This window comes from Platalea leucorodia (genome assembly GCF_965183815.1).
Source record: "Platalea leucorodia genome assembly, chromosome: Z".
Lineage (NCBI taxonomy): Eukaryota > Metazoa > Chordata > Aves > Pelecaniformes > Threskiornithidae > Platalea > Platalea leucorodia.
In genome coordinates this window covers 23947557-23967928 of record NC_138858.1, presented here as the reverse complement: position 1 = coordinate 23967928, position 20372 = coordinate 23947557, and the positions used below count along the sequence as shown (strand labels likewise).

The following is a 20372-nucleotide window of genomic DNA, read 5'->3' as shown; positions in this document are numbered from 1 at the left end:
TATCTTTTATGCAGTGTGCTGTGGGCAGAAGGTCATGCACACTTTCTACAGCATTAAGACTTGCTTAAAAGTCTCTTGTCTTCGACAGCTTACTTCTGGCCCTGGCTTTGTAGCTGTCTTTTTAAAATATGATTTACTGGGATTGTATAAGGGATCTATTTTACAAGAGAGATCTATTTTACAACAACTATTTTACAAGAACTCCATAAGCAACTCTAACACACCAATTGAGGAAAAAATGGCAAGAAAAAGTGGCCAAGGGGACAGGAAAGGAAGGCGATAATCTCTTGAGACAGCCTTATGAAAAAAAAACAAACCAAAACAAAAAACCCACAACCCACCAAAGTTACTCAGTCCCAAGGGTATGGGCTGTTTCTGTCATTTTAGCCAAAATATTCCTTCCTCTCCTTTATCCTTCATACCATACAATGATTGTCAAATTCCAGTCCAAAGGAATTTCAGTGGTTCTCAGGCTTATTTCTATGAACTTTTACTTACATTAATAGTTTCACTGGAATCATTGAGTCATATAAACATTTGCAGAAGTGAGCAATTTCCATATGACTGTGGATAAATGGCAATTTATAAATTAGCACTTTGGTTTCAAATCCATATTGAATTTATATGCTGTGATAAATCACTCAAAGCATACAAAACACACACAAATTAATGTGGAAGCCTATCAAAACAAACATCCGACATGTAGGTAGGTATGACTAAGATATTATATGGCTTGTGGGCGAGTCTGTGTATGGTATCATTACGAAGTTAGGATATCAATACCAAAACAAAAGATTCAGAAACCATTTCCCTTCTTTCAGATACTCTTGAAATATAAAGCACTAAGGCTTTTTCTTTTTCCTCCTATATCTAAAGTGAATTTTTGCATGTGTGACTTTCTAGTTTAACATTAGCCATAGTCAAGATCAAGCAAGGCACCATAAAAATACCTAACATTCTTTTTCTGGGGATCTAATTTATAAAGATGCCTACACAAACAGATTTTTTAAAAAAAGCCGTTTATAAATTACAAAGTTGTGGAAGTTTATACATTTATACTTTTCAAAAGGCAGAAGCTTAAAACAGCTACTATATTAATCAGCTATACACTCAACCAAACTGGAATTTAAATGTATTAATTCTTTTAAGCACTAATTTAAAAGAATACATCAAAATAAGTTCCTATTTCAGATTTCTTCATGAAAATCACCCTGACTTAGCTTACACCAACACCATTCTCACTGTTTTTTGATACCTAGACAATGAATTCCCACCAATTTGTGGCTGTGCTTTTTCTCAACACCACAGGTGAGGAAAAAAAGGTTTTCCCTTTTCTGTCAGGTAGCTCCAGCTCACAGACATCTGCTTACCATAGCTGTGGCAATAAAGCAAAACAGACATGTTCTCTCAGGTAACACAGACTTAAAAGTATTTAGGATTCAGGAGAGTTCCACCTGCAAACCACAGGAGGCATGCCTAAATCAGAACGACTACAATGCACTTTCAATCGCAACTAGGTATTATGCTGTATAATAATATTTCATAGACCATTATTTTGTCTACTTAATTTCTGACATAATCTTTACATTCTTCAAAGGTAGCACCCCACTTAAAACATGTCACAACTCTGAGTTTAAGCTGAGTTTGGCATACGTGTGGCAAGGACTGTATGTAGAAGCACCTCCACTTACGGAGTAAAACCAGGAAAACGTATTGATCTTGACATGTGGCAGCAGCTTTCTGTATTCTTATGCTGTAAAGCCAATTCATAATTAATGGAATAACTTAATTCCTCCCTCACAGCTAATACTCCAAAACTCTTTACCTCTTTATTCGGGCTGAGTCTTGTTCAGATTCCCGCAAAGTGCTCCTCTATTGAAAGAACACTGTCCTCATGTATGCTGAAAATATTTAGGTAGGTACTACCTGCATAATATAGAAATATCTCCTACGTCCTTGCCAGGTCTTCGCAGCCAAGTTCACATGCTTGAATTAATACCTTTTGAAGAATTCATATGATGAACAAAATTGTCTAATTCATCTGGTGTTCATGATGTACTGTATCTAAGGCAAATGACTAACCTAATGAAATCCTGCTTGGACAGGCCAATCAAGATACAGAAAAACAGGAAGACTGAAATACTGACATACTGCTCTGTATATACATCAGCATATTTCACATGCCAGGTACTTTCCATCACAGAGGTACTGCTTCTCCAGAGAGCTTTTCAAATGACATTTCAAGCCAAGAGTGAAAGAGCAGAAACAGAAACCCAAATCTATTAACTACTGAAGAACAACCAGTAGAACACTTAGAACAGTCCTAAGTATCTTTAGTGTAATAAATACCACTAACGGGTAGGATTTAAGAGAAACATTTTGATACTCTGCATTGAAACACGACCAGTAGGAAAGATCTGCTGCTTACATGCTCCCTTGAAATTCAGCATTATATGAGCTTTTGCACTTTTCCAGAAATATTAGTTAGAATTTTATGGATTATGAAATAGGTGCTGCATCCTACTTGAGAAAAGTTGCAGGGCAGTTCTGAAGAGCAAATTAACTTCCTTGGGAAGTTTATAGGCTCTGTTTTCCAGACAATAATTTCAGACCTTTCCGTCAGCATATTATGGGACAAAACTGCGTAAAAGGAGGTGAGATTACAGAAGATAACACATAACTTCTTTGACCTCTAATTGCAAAAATTTCAGTATATAGGATTCTCCCATAACACTTCTCAGTCTCTTGCAAGCCACAAGAGCTATAAGGTCAAGAATGTAGAGGTGGCCTCTCTCTATCTAGCTTCCACTCTGATATTATACATTAAAATACGTTATATATTAGACTATATTTTAATATACAACATATAGTACTCCAACAGATGGAGCTCTGAGGATGCTGATGGTAAACTCTAGCTAAGTATCCAGCAAAATTTCCAACATGTTAAGTTGATTATGCTACACCTAAAAATCAGAACTCAAGAGGGCAGGGTGAGGAATGCTAGAGACTACTCAGTGGAAGTTTTACGTTTAACACAGTTTTGCAAAGCACAGCACAGAGTATGTTAATACAAGGAAGCACTGAAGAACAAATTAGAAGTATTCAGAAGGGAAGGTGGGGTTTTTTGGTCATAAAATACTTTCTCTCCCCGCCCCGAGAAAAGATTAGAGATCTCTAGTTACCATCCTATTTCAAATACAGGCTACACAGAGCACAATGAAGTCAAATGAAAAGTGTTATAACTCTATAGCTGCTGTTTTATAGCAACATATTACACAGATATATGTCTTTGTCATGTGTTACGTAATCATCTTTGCCCACTTTGTTTTCAAATCAAGACAATGTACTCCGAATACACTCCTCTATCTAGCAAAGCAGAGATAGAAAAAAGTCTAATTTCATGTTACAACTCACTTAGTAATTGTTCTATTTCACTGTGTGATTTACTTTTGCATAAAATTGGAATTTCTGAATTTAATATATTAAATTGTTTAAAATAGCTTTTGACACTTATTTTAGGGTGGAACACAAAACGGCTCACTTCAAGGATGTAAAAATGAAGCAACTTAAACTGGTTTGCTCATTTATAACTATCAATGGCTCCCAGTTTTAAAAGAATACCCATACAAATGGAGCATAATAATCACACAGTGAACATGTCTTTTTTGAAGTACAGAATGAATGATTTTGAATAAAATATAAATATTTACAATTAAGCTTCCACTGTCAGATGAAACACAAGCATTATTCTTAACACTTATATAAGAATTCAAAAGTTCTAAGAAAAATAAATTCAAAATGTAATAGTAACAAAGTAACATAGTAACAAAATAACATAGTAACAAAGATCTGAAGGTACCATAATACGAAAATATACAAGAGGAGGAGAGACTGCAAATGTCAAGGCAATCTCATGCAATAAGCTTTTGTAGCAATACAGTATATCTAGTGATAGATTCTAATCTCTGTTTAATTCCACTTGACAGTTATGGGGTTTTTTTCTTCTTTTATTCTTTTAACACCTAACAGATGTTTTCCATTATTCTAAAACCTGGCACTTTATGGACTTCAGCAAAGACTTTTGGATCCAAAGTTAAGAGGTCATGATAAAAGGGCAATAGGTTTGTCTGTATGAATTTTACATCGATTTTATTGGTAATATTTATTTAGCTGCAGCTAAAGCTATTAGTTTCATTACATACCCACAAAAATGAAAACTAATCAGTTTATATGTGCTCATCTCAACAGTTAAATGAATTTTACATCGATTTTATTGGTAATGTCTCTTTTTAAAAAAAATCTGGTACTGGATTACATACACACAAAAAAGTACGTCTTGAATCAAGCTAAAATACAACAATCCAATAAAACTTTCCCACAGAAAAAGCATACTAGTCAAAACCAAAAAGGTTTCAGAGCAGCATATCATTTCTGACATAACGCTATCAGAGAGTTTCTTAGTAGAATTCAACATGAGCTCCTGACTGGTTGCTAACTTGACTAATTTTAGAGACAACCCAAATAGCCCCTCTTATTATATGAAATCAGGAAAACCTGCTTCCCAGTACTTTCAAGTAAGGAAGTTCTTAAAAAAAAAAAAAAATCAGCAACACAACACAGGCCAAAAGAACATCTTCATTAAGTAAGAACTAGGTTACAAAGTTATTGCTTAAAATAGTTGCCAATGAGACATTAAACACTGACTGGAAATATATCTATTCACTCCAGGCAACTTGGTACTAAATCCACTACTAGTGAATCACCTAAATTGTCACAGCAGCAAATTCTCCTATCAGGATTGCTGGTCAACCTGCGCTTGCTAAAGAAAACAAAAGCCAAAGACAACTAATTGCCAAAATCTAGGAAGTAAAAAACAGAATAAATGTACAAAATGGGAAAATAGTTCTTGGAGAGTAATGACTGAAAATAACCTGGGAAGCCCTAGCAACATAAGCAATCTCAGTGGAATATCAGTAAGAAGGGCTGATTGTGGGCACTGTATGAATAAGTAGGGAGGTGGAAGTAAGAAAAAAAGTTGTTGCTGTCTGTATACAGCACTAGTAAGGCTACTAAGAGATTACTGATCAAAGCTTTTCAAAGAATGTTGAAAAACTGGAGAAGGAACAAAAAAAGCCATAAAGTGATTTGAGGACTGGAAAAAACATCTTATTGTGAAAGACCAAAAGAACTCAATGGGTACAGCTTATCAAAAAGACAGAAAGGACTCAACTAGAATTTAAGTAGTTGAAGTAAGAGAAAATACAGCATACCGCAGTGAACTTCAGAAAAAGGTACAGCAAAAAAAATTCACTGGCTACAAGCTGAACCCAGGCAAATTAAAATGTAAAGCTGGATAAGGTACTGTTACGGGTAAGGTATCTAAATACTGGAACAGATTACACTCACTGACTAAATATGGACCAAACTACACTCTCTTGGTATCTAGAAATTATGTTTGAATGCCTTTCCTGTTCAGCTGTAGCCAAACAGTGAGCTCAATACAGGGGCAACCGGCAGTAAATTATGGCATGAGATACATCTAATGGTCTCCTTTGGCATAAAACACTATTAACAGAATACCTGAACTTGCTCTATGAGAACAGTAACAGTTCTTTAGGTATAGTGAAGTTCAAAGTCAGTATAAAGAGAGTTTGTACTCAAGAACTTAAAAGCCAGTCCTTTTAAAGTATGATTTATATTTCCTGGTGCTAAACTGAAAAGCAAGGAGACAAGCTGTATTTTTGGACAAGGCCTGACAGCAATAGTTATACCTGCTTTAAGAAAATGATAGTAGGATTAAAAATATAGTTAATAAATTGGAAATAGTAATTATTGTGAAGAAAGAGTATCACAGTTCTATATAGAAATAGATAAACTTCACATTCCAAAGTGAAAAAGTAGCTCTAAGTATATGGTATTCACATCACATTGCCACTACTTACAAACACAAAACATTCACAGAAAAGTATAACAGTAGCTTCCTGAACACAAGATGAGATACTCTGGGTTAAGTTTAAATAAGTAGAAGCATAAATGAAATACCTAAATACATATACATGTAACTTAAAAACAACTGGGAAAAAAACAACTAAAGAGCTGCTGGACTTGTTATTCCAGACCTCAGCAGAGTCGGAGGAAAGCTGGGGGTGCGGGTAGGAATCTAAAAAAGTTTAAAAGAAGAACAAAACAGATCACAGAAGCATTGAGGTCAAAAGGAACCTCAGAAACTCATCTACTCTAGCCTCATGCTCAAACCAGATGAGTTCCACTGCTCTCCCCTCATCTTGTCTTCGCTAAATCCATGCCAACTATTTCCAATCACCTTTTTCTCCTTCATGTACCCAGAAATAGCTTCCAAGAGTACCTACCCCATGATTTGCCCAAGGACTAAAGTGAGGCTAACTGGATCATCCCTATGATGATTGCCTTTTTTGAAAATGGGTGCAAAATCTGCAACATCCTCCTCTCAGAGGATTTCCACAGTGTTTCAAAGATTACAGACAGCAGCCTTGAAATGACATCAGCCACCTTGCAATGAAGATTATAGACAGCAGACTTGTACGACATCAGTCTCAGCCCCTTGAAGACATTCTATAGATGCACAAAAATGTAACTGTTATAAATAACAAAGAAGTTACAGATCTTCAACAATTAACAGAATGACAAGAATTCTTCCAGTGTAGCATTACGTGAGTTTCCAAAATTATTTTTATTTCTTTTTATTATAATGCTTGCATTTTAAGCACAAGGTAACGAGTGCACAGTAAATGCATTTAGGCAAAATATTCTACCATATATTATTAATTTATGAACAAAAAATATCCAATTCTTCATTTATAACAATTGCACATTTACAAAGAGAAAAAGAAACTTTGATTTAAAGGTCTTTTAAAAGACTTCCATGAGATCACACATAAAATTTCCTTTTGCTGTTCTACACCACAGTACTATGACAGCACTTTAGGAATGCAATCTTGCATGCTCAGTGTATCAATGTTCATTCACATGCTAAGAAATTGTTATGATGTCTTAACTATATGCAATTTTTACTGCACGGTCTGAAATGGACTTAGCATGAACTTGAGCATGTCCGCCTAGCATTACTAAATATTTTTATTACTGTTGTGCGTAGATGACAAAATGACAGTGGGGATGCAAGTCATTTGACCAAGTGCAGATAACTGTAAGTAAACTAGTTATGTCATCTTGTCCTTTAATTAATGGAGAAAAATAAGTCAGAGGAATTACACCTTAAAAAGTGTTACACACTTCTGCTTTGAGGTTGAAGCAAGTAATTTCTTACATACACACACAGCACATGTCTAAAGCTTCATGAGATGGTTTATTTTACCCATGACAAGCAACATTCATGTAAGAAAAACTAGGAAAGCAAAGGAGTTTCAATATAGCTACTTTTAATTACAACAGTAGTTAATAGTAACTACTACTATTACTATTCATCGCCTTACGATAGTCAGAGATGGCTTACAAGCCAAAAGAAACACGATTACTTAGTTCAACTGCAATTCATAGGATTATTAGGAGAAAAATATACAACAGGAAATATAAACACAGAGTTAAACTTAAGTGATGCTAACCACTCAAAAAGTCAGCTTTTCATCCTCAGTAGTTTAGCTATTCTAGACACCTATTTCATATTGCTATTTAATAGCACATCCATTATACAGACACAACTGAAATTGTACAGTCAACTGTATTCTACTTGCACGAAATTTAAAAGCTGGTAACCAGAAATGTGTAGCACCCGAGCTCCACCTACAGGATGAAAACAAATGTAAAACCAATATTTTTAATTGCCAAACTACAAGAGGACTGTTTACTCTGAAGCCTTCAAATGATCACCTCAAGCCACTGCCATTTTACAAACTTGATTTAGTGCTGATAAATTTGATTACTATTGCAATGACAGCAACCACTTCTTCTATCTGTATACATTCCTTCATGTAAACAGCTGTTCTATATTTTGAAGTTTAGGTTTAAGCTTTCTAATAAAAAACAACAGACCTGTGGAATTTCTCTAACAACTTGCCAGAATAAGTGGGAAATTCTTTTTCCCCAGGTTTCCTATCCAATACAAAATTGAAGTGTGTCCCAAATTATTTTTTAGAACATACACAAAAGGTTCAAATGCACACTGAAATGACTAAAATTAACTTCACCATTTGAGCACTCCAAGTATGATTGCATTTAGAAGTGGTATCAGATATCAATATCATGAATTTGAGAAGGTGTCTATTGTTTCCATATTGTTTCTCTGAAACAGATGTGCAAACTTCTGACTTCACAAATAGATTTGTATTAAAAGAAACAGAACTGATAAAAATGAATACAGATTTATAAAAAGTCATGCATGTTAAAAGACAGTACTCTGAAAAAATATTTTTAGAAGTTCAATTATTCTATTAGCACATTTAAATATCTGATGAGATGAACAATTCTGATAGATATCAGATGTTTCTTGACCCTCTGATATGTTAGTAGACATTACCCTTCAAGCTAAGTAAGGTAGATCCAACTTTTTGTTTGATATGTTCATCTCCCACATCTCTGCCTGCTCTGATCAACACACACGTGGACTACAGTGGGTAGTGAAATCCCATGAGAATATTATCAATCATCTCCAGTACACTTACAAAGAAGTCACTATTCCAGACGATGAAACTTGATAATGTTTATCTTCCTTTATCTCATCAGACCTCAGTGTTAATAATACCTTATTTATAACAAACAATACCATACCTTTGATTTTCATGCCAAAGGATGCCAACCAATTATTTAGAAAACATTAAGTCTAGAAATTGATGTTACTTGTGGTACTAAGCATTGTCTCCCAAGGCTATGGCTCCCAACTGCTAAAAACGGATCCAATAAAACCCTCTTCTGAGTTAAGATAACCCATTCGGCTATAATACTACTGCTACTGTCCTGAAAGAGCAGAATAACCACAAACATTGCACATTCGCAATCCACATGCAGAGCCAGCAGCTTAAGTAATGCCTACACAAATGCCTCTGAAAATGCGATAAAATGTCATGCAAGCTTGGGCATAGAGTATCTCATTGCTACGGGTATGCTCTAGCTTTGTGTTGCCTTCATGCTACAAACTTCCTATTATACCTTAGGCAAATCTGTTTCTCACAGCCATCCCTGTAAAACCCAACTGACAGTTAAACAGATGGACAGGTTGTTGGACAGACAGGTAGGTAGTAAGAACGTACAGAGTCCAATGTCTATTGCTACTCTAAAGATGTTATTTGGCTGCCGTGTACTTGAAGGTACTTTTTCAGAAAAAGCTTTTCTTGGAGAATTTTTAAATTTCTGAATCCTCACCTCTACTATCCAATATGGCTATCTAACACTAATCTGTATTTGTCCAGTCTCCATGATCAAGAACAGTTCATTGACTCCAAGAAGCTTACATTTATTCTGTATTGGGGAATATTATGGGTAATAACACAAACTATTAGAGTGCAGGATTAATCAATCACTGAAGGCAGAGTACTGAAAACCAGGAATGACTTCTTTCTGCAATCAGGAAACTGCTTCAGCACAATGTTTCTGCAAGATTTGAGACAGAAAACTACTTCATATATTCTTGTCCCACATACTGACATATAACCATTTTAATTGACACAAGACAAATATTCATGTAATTTACCACTGGGATTATGCATTGATCTCAACCGTAGGACTAGTAACCAGATTTTGGGATCCAAGTTATCCATTCTCCTCCTTGATCTCAGTATACTTCCTGTGGCCCAGCTGTCCACAGCAGAGACAGTACAGCCACCAATTTCCAAAGCAGCCACACCGCACAACTTCAAAAGATGGCAGAAAGGAAAAACAGGGGATAGGTTTTTAGAAGATGTCTTGTATATGCCCTCTGAAAAAATACCTTGTTATGTCTAGCACAGCCATGAAAACACAGCATTAAATTTCATCTACTGTGATTTAGGTGCTCTTACAGAGAGAAAAGAAAAATGAAAAACATCAAGCCAATGCTCATGAAACAGTTTTATGCTGGTGTACGCAACACTACATGGTTCTACAAAGAGATAAGATTTCTGTGTGGTTCCAAAAGAAATGCATTAACATCAGTTTACAGATCTGACCACACAAATCTTGTTGACTACATAAGTTTGTCAAAGCATGAAAGTTAGTTGCCTTGCCTCTAACTAAAAGTAAAATCATATGACAGGAAAAACTAATGCCCATTTGAATTATAGATTTTGTTTACTATATCCTTTTATGTTATTGTGCTGGATTTTTGATGTCCAATAAGCAAATGTCTTGCTTATTTATCTCCAGCTATTAAGTATATTGGGTCTTCTCTTCAGCAAATACAAAATTACGAGGAACTTTGGAAGTAACATCATCTAAGGCTGAAAAAGAACTGACTGGAACCTACTCATATTTGCTCAAATTACAAAGGCTTCTGTACTGTACCTGGTGTGCTTCTCAGATTCAAATCAATACTGGAGAAGATGTAGAAAAGGACACTGAATTTCCTGCTTAAATCCATTAATATTTTATTTTCTGGAGCTATTATTAAGGTGGTTAATAAGAATTATTTCCTTGGCAATGTTCTCACTGCTCCAAAAAAGGCAGACGTACACCAACATCTATAGTTGGTATATTTTAATATGCCAATATTAAAAGATTATCCAAAATAACGCAAGTGTTCCTACCACTCTAAAAGCACGGCCTGCTTCTAAACATATAGGCCACACAGAGTTATAAATACTGCCTCATATGGAATGCTTAAAACTTACTAATCTTTTTTTTAAAATCTTTCAGTAAAAATAGTCAGATCAATATCCATCAAGTTGCAAGTGTCAGGGTGTGATTTCCCTTTTCTCTTAATGATTAGTTTTGTTTTACCATTAAGATAATGATCAAATGCCCACCAAAACTGACAACAGCCCCTTCTTCAATAAGATGTAGTTGGTTTTATTTTTAGCGGGTATATACAGTCATATAAAACGAGAATAACCTGCAAGGGGTGCAAGTCAGATAAGTGAATTTCGGATGACTGTAAAACAACAACTGATTTTGTTTCAGTTATTCTTTCTATTTTCCAACCAAAGTTTCAATATGTATTTTATCTCAAAGTGCATTATTATTACACCAAATTTATCTTCATGTGTCTTGACCCAAAGGCTTTACTTCCCAGTTATTGGTTACGGAACTTGTGAAGCATTTATATTGACTACCAGGTATTCTTCTGTTACAAAAAGACTGTCCTGGATTCTTCCATGTTGGCAATATGCCTTGGCCATTACATATAAAACCACATCTGCAGTGAGGGTAAACAGGAAAAAAAAAAATTAAAAAAAAATTAAAAAAAGAAAAAATGAAAAAAAGATAAGAGGAGGAATGGTTCAGTTCAGAGGAAACTGTTGTGGGAGAGAACCTAAGACAGCCACTACAGACACAAAATTTAGTATAGGCAAAGCCTGAATAATTTCATCACGCAGTTATTTATGACAACTGTGCAGAGTTAGAGTACAACATCTAAATTACCTTTTTGATGCTTCCTCCTCCTACCCCTGAGTAAGTTTCACTGAATAAGTAAATTTACACATTGAATTTTATAACTGCAAAGACTTAAATGTTCAGGAAGTTCTGGAGCCCATGTTTACTGAAATACTGGACAGTAATTCCTCGTAAGCTTGCCATCACTACACATCACTTGCATACGTGACAAATGTTTTTATGCAATATAAATATTATTAGGCAGAAATTCCCAAACCAACTCTGGAAGAAAGACTGCCAAGACACACAGTTACAAGAAAACAAATTAAATCACTGAAAATTGAGTGCTAATCAGTACAGATGTTCACAAAGGCTGGCACAGCTATATTACCTGACTGGAACCCATGCTTTCATGTCTGTAAAGAGCTGAATACAATTTGTCTAAAGCTAGTTTAATAATTTGAATACAGTGTTACACTACTAAACACAGACATATTCCAACTCTCTAAAAACAGCACTAGACAGCATTTAAAAACTGATGTATCAATTGCAGTGTTGAAAAACTGGTACACTGTAAGAATGCCTACTGTGTTAAATCAGACTTTAATGGGTGACTAAGAAGCATTTCCTTTCGGTAAAGTCTCAGTGGTGGATGACCACCATGTGTTATCACAGATAAAGCAGCTACAAAACTCGATCTTACAACTGTGTAGAAAGACAAAGTAAAGCATGACAAATACACACAAATACTCTTCATTTGTAACACACAGGATAAAATAAAACTTGCATACAAGGTATCAGTAAGTGCTCAGCTAACAAAATGTAACTTAACTGTTTGGCTCAAACTGCCAAATGAAACTAAGAAATGAGAACGCAATAGGCAATTTCATCTTCCACAGCTGGAGGTGGGCAGGAGGGAATAATTTTAATGTAATACTAACCTATCAAAGTAGTAACTGCAAAACTGGAATTGAGCAGAAAAATCTAACTGTAAACAAGCCGAAGGAAAAAAAAAAAAAACAAACCAGCATGATACTTACCTGCGACTAGTTGTTTTCTTTTCTGTCTTAGTTTCTTCCTCTTGAAGTTGCTGTTTAGCATTTTCACTTGTATCAATTTTCAACTTCTTGGCAATGCGTTCTTTTATTTGACATCTCTCATTGCTAGCAGCTTCATCTTCTACGCTATCAGCATCTTCATCGTGTTCTTCTTCCTCCTTTATTGATTTAAAATGATAAAACTTCTCCTTTAGTTTTTTTTTTTTTACTACAGAATGTTGAATATGTAAAGTTTTTCTTACAAAGGTAATTCCTTACAAAAAAAAAAAACCCAAAACTTCATTTGAAAACGAACTTCTCAAACAGGTATCTCCTTATTTGCTTCAGAGGGAATAAAAAATTAGAAATATGATAATTAAATATTTTTTCATACACAAATTACATCTTTTTTGTATGGCTTTAAAAACTAAAAGAGTCTATTCTAGACTGTAAATGCTTACAGGTCTGCAGAAGACCTCATAGCAATGTGATATTAGTCTGGTCATTGCTCATGAATCCAAAATTTGATCAAGGCAATACATTAAATATTTCCTTCATTTTCCACTAAAAGAAAACCAAAACTTTTTCAGAACTTCCACCCACAGGGCTGCATTACAGTCATGATGGGATGGAAAAAGTTTGTCCATTAGTCTCCCTGAGAGAATTCACAAATGCCACATTGATCAAAAGAGGCTGTGGAATCAATCATCCCAACTTGCTATAGAGGTACTATGCTTCCAGGCCTAGTAGAGGAAGGCAAAAGGGCATAAACCACCTTGGCTCAAAGACATTTGGAGGAATAAATAAGTCATTCCTCTCAGTAATGAAGAAGCAACCTGACTAGACCAAAGGATCTAAGTTTGACTACTTCCTTGAAGAAGGAAACTTGCATGAATCTTAATGGAAGGATGCCAGTTCAAAGACACATGGCACATCTTTTCATATGTATTTTGGAGTGATGCTAATTAGCTAAAGAAAAAGCATAAGGTGCTATGTGATTGCAATTTTAACCACACAGAAAGAAAGGACAGACAGAAATGGTATTCCAGAGGACTGTACTGTATCCAGGAGACTACCAGGATGTCAGCACTTGGAGAGGAACACTCTAAACACAGTGTATATATCTTGGGTGTGTCTGACAGGTAAGAGGAAGAACAGCACAGAATTCACACACAGTAAAAACCAAAAACTTATTTGTAAAAAAAACGCTACTTACCTCACTCAAATCCCTTTCTTCACTTGCTGCTTCACTAAAACAAGAAAAAGAGTAACTGCTTTGAAGTACCAGACGACATTTAAAATATGGTTTAAAAAAAACAGTTCTTAAATAAAAAATTTTGTTTGGTTAGCTACTTGAAATTTTAGTCAACCTATTTATTTATATCATCCTCACCTTCACCTTAAAAGTATCAATTAATAGTATTTTCTATCATTTGACTGTCATAATCCTTTCTAGTTAGAAGTGTTTAAAAATACAGGATAAAACCACAGACTTTCATACAATGGATACATTCTAACCATATCTTGAGCTATCCAGATGAAACATTAATGTATACAGTTAAAAAAAACCCAAACAAATAACAAAAAACCTCACTTAAGATGGACGTTTTTGATCTCATTTATCAAACAATTTCTAGCGTTTCATTACCAATAGCCTATATTTTGGAAAGCCTTCTTTATATAGGCATGTTCAACATGCACTATGTTGCTAATTAAGCTTAACATCAAAATTTTAATTTGTTATACAGCTATACTTTCGTGTATTAAAAAAGGAATCTATCTGAATATACTAAGCCTAACATATCCACTGTTAATTGTCACAAACTAATAATAAAGACTCTTGAAGATCCTTCCATCCCACAATTTAAAAAAGAAGTTATGTTACAGAAACAAAGCAAGGAATATTAAAAGAGTCCCCAAAGTCAAGACTTTGAGGTGCACTCTAAGCCATCAATAAGTAATCAAGGTCATCAAGGAAATCACAAATTTGTTGGAATCAATGACATTTGTTTCATTTAAAAAATTAATCCAGAAAACTCTCTGTGGACGTATTTCTTAATGGAAGATTATACTTTAAAAAAAAAAAAAAAAAAACACCAAAAAACAAAACCACATTTATAAGTATTAAAGAAAATATTTAGAATGCATCCAGGTCTGTAATTCCGATGTCAGTCCTGAACAAGTAGAAGCCATAGTAAGAGGTAGAATGACCTACCTGGGATTTGTGACATGGCTATAAAGGGAACTGCCTTACCAACCTCTGGGAATGTTTTGAAGGGGCTACACGGCTTGTGATGATCCCCCTGATACGTTTGGACTCAAACAGAATCTCTAACCAAAGGTTTTTGGGGAAACTAAGTAGTGCTGGGGTGATGGGAAAGTCCATGAGCAAATAGGTCATTAAAAGACAGGAAACAAAAGTTAGAAGCAATTACTTCTTGCAATGGTGGAAGATCACTAGTATATACACACAGTAGTCTGTGTTGGGGCTTGAGCTGTTCAGTGAGCTCAGTAGCAAAGCAGGCAAACAATCAGGTCACTGAGTTTTTTTGTAATACTAAGTTACTCAGGATAGTAAAGCCAAGAGCAGATTGAAGAATCGCAGAACGACCTCAATGATGAGACAATAAAACGACAGGCGAAATTTGAAGTAATTAAAAGTAAAGCTATGCACATGAGGAAAAGAAGTCCTACATACAGAACAAAGAGATCTCAGCTGACCATCACTGATCACGATGTCTCCCTCAGGGGTCCGTACTGGGACCAATACTGTTGAATATCTTCCTCAACGACACAGACAGCGGGACTGAGTACATCCTCAGCAAATCTGTAGATGACACCAAGTTGAGAGGTGCGGCTGACATGCCTGAGGGATGGGATGACATCCAGAAGGACCTGGACAAGCTCGACAAGTGGGCCCATGTGAACTTCAGGAGGTTCAACAAGGACAAGCGCAAGGTCCTGCACCTGGGTTGGCGCAATCCCCGGTACAGGCTGGGGGATGAAGGGATTGAGAGGAGCCCTGTGGAGAAGGACTTGGGGGTACTGGAGGATGAAAAGCTGGACATGAGCTGGCAATGTACACTCACAGCCCAGAAAGCCAACCGTCTCCTGGGCTGCATCACAAGAAGGGTGGCCAGCAGGTCGAGGGAGGGGATTCTGCCCCTCTGCTCTGCTCTGGTGAGACCCCACCTGGAGTACTGCGTCCAGCTCTGGGGTCCTCTGCACAGGAAGGACACGGACCTGTTGGAGTGGGTCCAGAGGAGGGCCACAAAAATGATCAGAGGGATGGAGCACCTCTGCTGTGAGGAAAGGCTGAGAGAGTTGGGGTTGTTCAGCCTGGAGAAGAGAAGGCTCCAGGGAGACCTTATTGTGGCCTTTCAATACCTGAAGGGAGCTTATAAGAAAGATGCAGACAAACTATTTAGTAGGGCCTGTAGTGACAGGACAAGGGTAATGGTTTTAAACTAAAAGAGAGTAGATTCAGACTGGATATAAGGAAGAAAATTTTTACAATGAGGGTAGTGAAACTCTGGAATGGGTTGCTCAGAGAGGTAGTAGATGCCCCATCCCTGGAAACATTCAAGATCAGGTTGGACAAGGCTCTGAGCAACCTGATCTAGTTGTAGATGTCCCTGCCCATTGCAGGGGAGTTGGACTAGATGACCTTTAAAGGTCCCTTTCTACCCAAACTATTCTATGATAAGCAAATTCTTGGAGTTCATATATTTTCATGGAATTGACTCAGCTAAATACTCAACAGCAGTTAAAAAGCACATCAGAAGTTAAGAAGTATTAAAAAGAAATAAAGAATAAAACAGAGACCATCTTTATGCAAGCATATAGATTATGATTCACCTGATTTTTAATATGTTGTTTAGATTTGGGAAAAAAAGATATTTTAGAACAGAACCAGGATTGAGAAGAGCAACAAGAATAACCAAAGGTACAGAACAACTTCTGTGTGAAGAAAAGTTGAGTAGGCTTATAAGTTTTGGCTAAAAAAGAGATGGCCTAAGAAGAGATTGTGGTAAAGAGAGGTATAAAGGGACTGACTGCTCACTGTCTCTTCCAGTACAAGAGGTAGAATTTATCAAATGATGCCAGTAGCAGCCAGGTTCAGAACAAAAAGGGGAGGTACTTCTTCCTGCAGCAGACAGGAGGGTGTCAATGTAAACAATATTAAAAAAGACTGAATAAGTATTTTGACAAGAGCTCTATTAAGGATTACTAAATAGATGAACCACATCAAACTCTGACGGTCCCCTGAGCTGGAAGTAGATGGAGGCTGGGAGACTACTCAGGTAAACATTATGCTTGCCCTGCTTTTGTTCTCTGTTGGGCATCCACTGATGGCTAATGTTGGTGACAGCACAGTGGGTCAGAGGAACATTTGGTCCAATCCAGCATTGTCATTCTGAATTTCTTAAAGAGTAACAGACAAACAGTGAGTACATATCATGCTAATCAGGCCTAACATCCTGAAAGTAAATCTGTTCTGGAAATTGGAAATCACATATTAACCTTTTGACAGCAGGAACTGAGCTTAGATGTGGATCATCCTTCAGTAGATCATGACTACTTTTACTTTTTCCCTTCATGCTCTGTTAAAAAAAAAGAAAAGAAAAGTAGTATTACAAATGTCAGTGTTTGAGAGAATAGATGGTGAACAAGGATAATGGTAAGAAACAGATAACTTGTTTCTTGTTAGCTTTACCTAATCAGTAAGCATAAACACCTCTAAGAGCAGAAGAACAGAGAAGGCGTTCCAGAAACAGGAGCATCAAACTGACGCCATGGATTTTAAAGTATTTTTGCAATAGCAATGCACTTAATTTTAAAGGAAAGACAGAAAAAAGAGATTGTTTAATCATCACAATCATTACACATCATAACACTACATGGTCTAGCACACATATACTTGAGTGAATGAAGAGGCAAGAACTTGACTTTCCAATAATGGCATATGACAAGTCGAAGAATAACCATGTACAAAGCAGTGCTTATCAACTGGTAGAACACTAATTAGATCCCTACGGGGAAAAAAAGAAATTAACAACTTTCATGCAGCAATTAACAACCATCATGCAGGAATCATCTACTGCAGCAAGCAGTCAAATAAATCTAACAACACATAAGACCTTCAGGCAGAAAGACTACAGTAAGAAAGCATTCCCCATGCTAACCCAAAAAGTACACTTAATTTTCAGACTGAAATCAGACTGAAAATCGCTGTTTCAGAAACAGTTTGTGTTGTGACCTGAATGTCTTCATTACAGCCACATTTTATAATCCCTTCAGGAAGACAGTAGTTGTGTGGATAACAAAATCTTACTCATTTAAACACAACTTCAATTTTTTATTATGTGGGAAAAAAAGACTAATACGTGCAGCAACATGAAAAATTACTTCCTTCAACAAGTTGTGTGTGTGTTCAGGAGCTAGATGAAATATAAGACAAGTGCTTATCACCTTTGGAAACTGCTCCAAACAAGTACAAACAATTAAATGGGCAGTTTGGACACTGAAAGCTTCAGTTTAAACACTAATCAACAACCAGTAGAGCACCCACTGTCAGGTCCCCAAATGCACTAATAGCCTTAGTGGCCTTGAGGAGTTTTACCTGGAGCTCCTCTGCCTATGGGCACCATTTCAGCTCAGGCCTGAGAATCCACTCACTGCCTGAGCTATGTCAGATGCGTACCTGTGTCTAACCCCATCTTCTGGATGGGCCTGTTGGAGCCACATTTGTAGACCTGTCTCCAGCTCTTTCTCTGGTCCCATCTCTTTCTGCTCCTGACTGGACTCTCGGGACCTTGGTCTTGGTCATTGCTTGCCGTGTCCAGGACTGTTGATGGACCCTGTTACCAGCAACCAATTCTGCCTCCTGTATCCAGACCCTGTGGGATTGTGCCCATGTTGGTGAGCACACTGCCTGTGCTGGAATCACTCTTGCCTCCTCACTCACCCTCCCTCATGCAGCCATTCTGCTCTTGTCACTCCTTGACACAAACTTCCCTAATCCTGTGATCTTTGCCTTCTATAACCTCCTGGAATACATAAATTTTCTTTCTAAGATTCATACTCTCTCAAATATAACCGTTTAGAGAGTCTCCTGATACAGAAGACACAATTTGACCTGTAACATTTAAAAGACACCAATGGCCCTAATCCCTTGTTTAATCTCTTTTTGAAAATATTTATACTTCTGACTTTAATCATGTTCTGCGGCATAAATGTTCCAACTTAAATTCCAAGGGGGAAAAACACTTCTTCTTTGTATATTTATTTGCCCGTTTGTGTCTCAACTTTCATATTGTAAGAAATAGGGCATAATCGTTATCTTTCCCTCCCTCTCTCCCTTTTTTTAATTTTAAAGTTACCATGATCCATATCCCCAGTTATCCTTCTTGCCCTTCTTTGTACAGTCTCAGGGACAAGAATCTGGTGATGCATTGCAGCAAAGGCAAAATATATTCCCTCACTTAGACTAAGTGTAGTGCAAGCTGAACAAGTCCAGAGTAGAAAATTGTTCATAATGGGGAAAATGGAGAATAGACGTAGGGAGACATTCTTAAATTCAGTACTTACTTGGTTACTATGATGTGACTAAGACAAGAATTCCTATTTTTCACATCTAAACATGAAACCATTAAATAATGTAAAAATTTCATCCTGATACACAGTGTTTTCCTTTACTCTTTACGTAATTTTAGCCTCAGCCTCACTGCACTAAAAATTAATAGAAAATGTTCCTTTTTTTTTTTTTCCCTTTTCCCTTTTCCCAGATCTGTTAGAGGATTCATCAGTTACTTGCAGACTTCCCTCTTAACCTCAGTCCTTATATAAGTATACCCTTTTTATGTCGAAACAAGCAAGATTTATTGCATCTAGCAACCAAAAAAAGTTCACAGAAGGATTCTGAATTTGTCGATGTCAACGAATCCCATTATTAACTTTGACTTCCAATTTTTCATATGGAAAAGAGAGAATGAAAGTTGGTGTTGAAGTTCACATACTTCAACTTAATCAAGATTAAAAACCTATAGAAATACTGATCTAAACCTATTAGAAACAAGCAATGAGGTTTGGAAAAAAGTTTCATTCTCTTGTAAAGAATGAATAGAAATTCCTCATAAACAGTTGATTTGGTTATTTTCCCAGCTACAGCTAGTCCAGAATTTAGTCAGGACAAATATAAGGATGAGATTTTAAGACTGAATTGAAGACAGCATGACAACACTGAAACTGCGCTTGTCATGAAAGAGGTGTTCTATTTACATAATTTTAAACTGAAAAGCAAATATTTGGCATGAAAGGGAAGAAAAATCAAAGCAACTGAGTTAAATGCAATATTAAAAAACAGACAAATACCAAGAACTCAACTGAAGATGAGCATGTTAAAAAATGTATAGTTATGTACCATATTTATATATATAGAGAATGTAAAAAAGTATAGTTAGTCTGACTGGTAAGTTGAAACAGGAAAGAAAAATAGTTAAAACTACCGTTGTAATAAACTTCTACTATCATCCTTAGTGATACCGTCTCACTGTAACATTGTCCATCATTATTCACTGTTGCCTTTTGTATTTTAACTAAATCCTGAGGACTGAGGATCATTTTTTCACTTGTGGTACAGGGCTCAGCACCATCTAGTCTGAGGACTAACTGAAACAGGTAGGTACCTGACCTGTACAAATAAGTAAGAAAGCCTAGGGCTCTAGAGAAATAATTTGGTCAGCAGTAGAAATAAGAACGACAACTTATTAAAGAAATTTTTAAATTAACCATATTTAAGTGGCAAAGTCAGATAAGGAAAAGTTAGATCAAAGACTA

The 20372-nt window shown here is 36.2% G+C and overlaps 1 protein-coding gene across 1 annotated transcript in view; it reads right to left on the bottom strand.

The window, feature by feature from the left end:
* Positions 1-20372, bottom strand: part of CWC27 (CWC27 spliceosome associated cyclophilin) — a 123217-nt gene that overhangs the window by 95303 nt on the left and 7542 nt on the right. Inside the window, exons 8-10 of the mRNA XM_082337513.1 lie at positions 17058-17137; positions 13750-13783; positions 12537-12712 (exon numbers count right to left, since the gene is read on the bottom strand). Coding sequence (XP_082193639.1) covers positions 12537-12712; positions 13750-13783; positions 17058-17137 — 290 coding nt within the window. The remainder of the gene's footprint in view (positions 1-12536; positions 12713-13749; positions 13784-17057; positions 17138-20372) is intronic.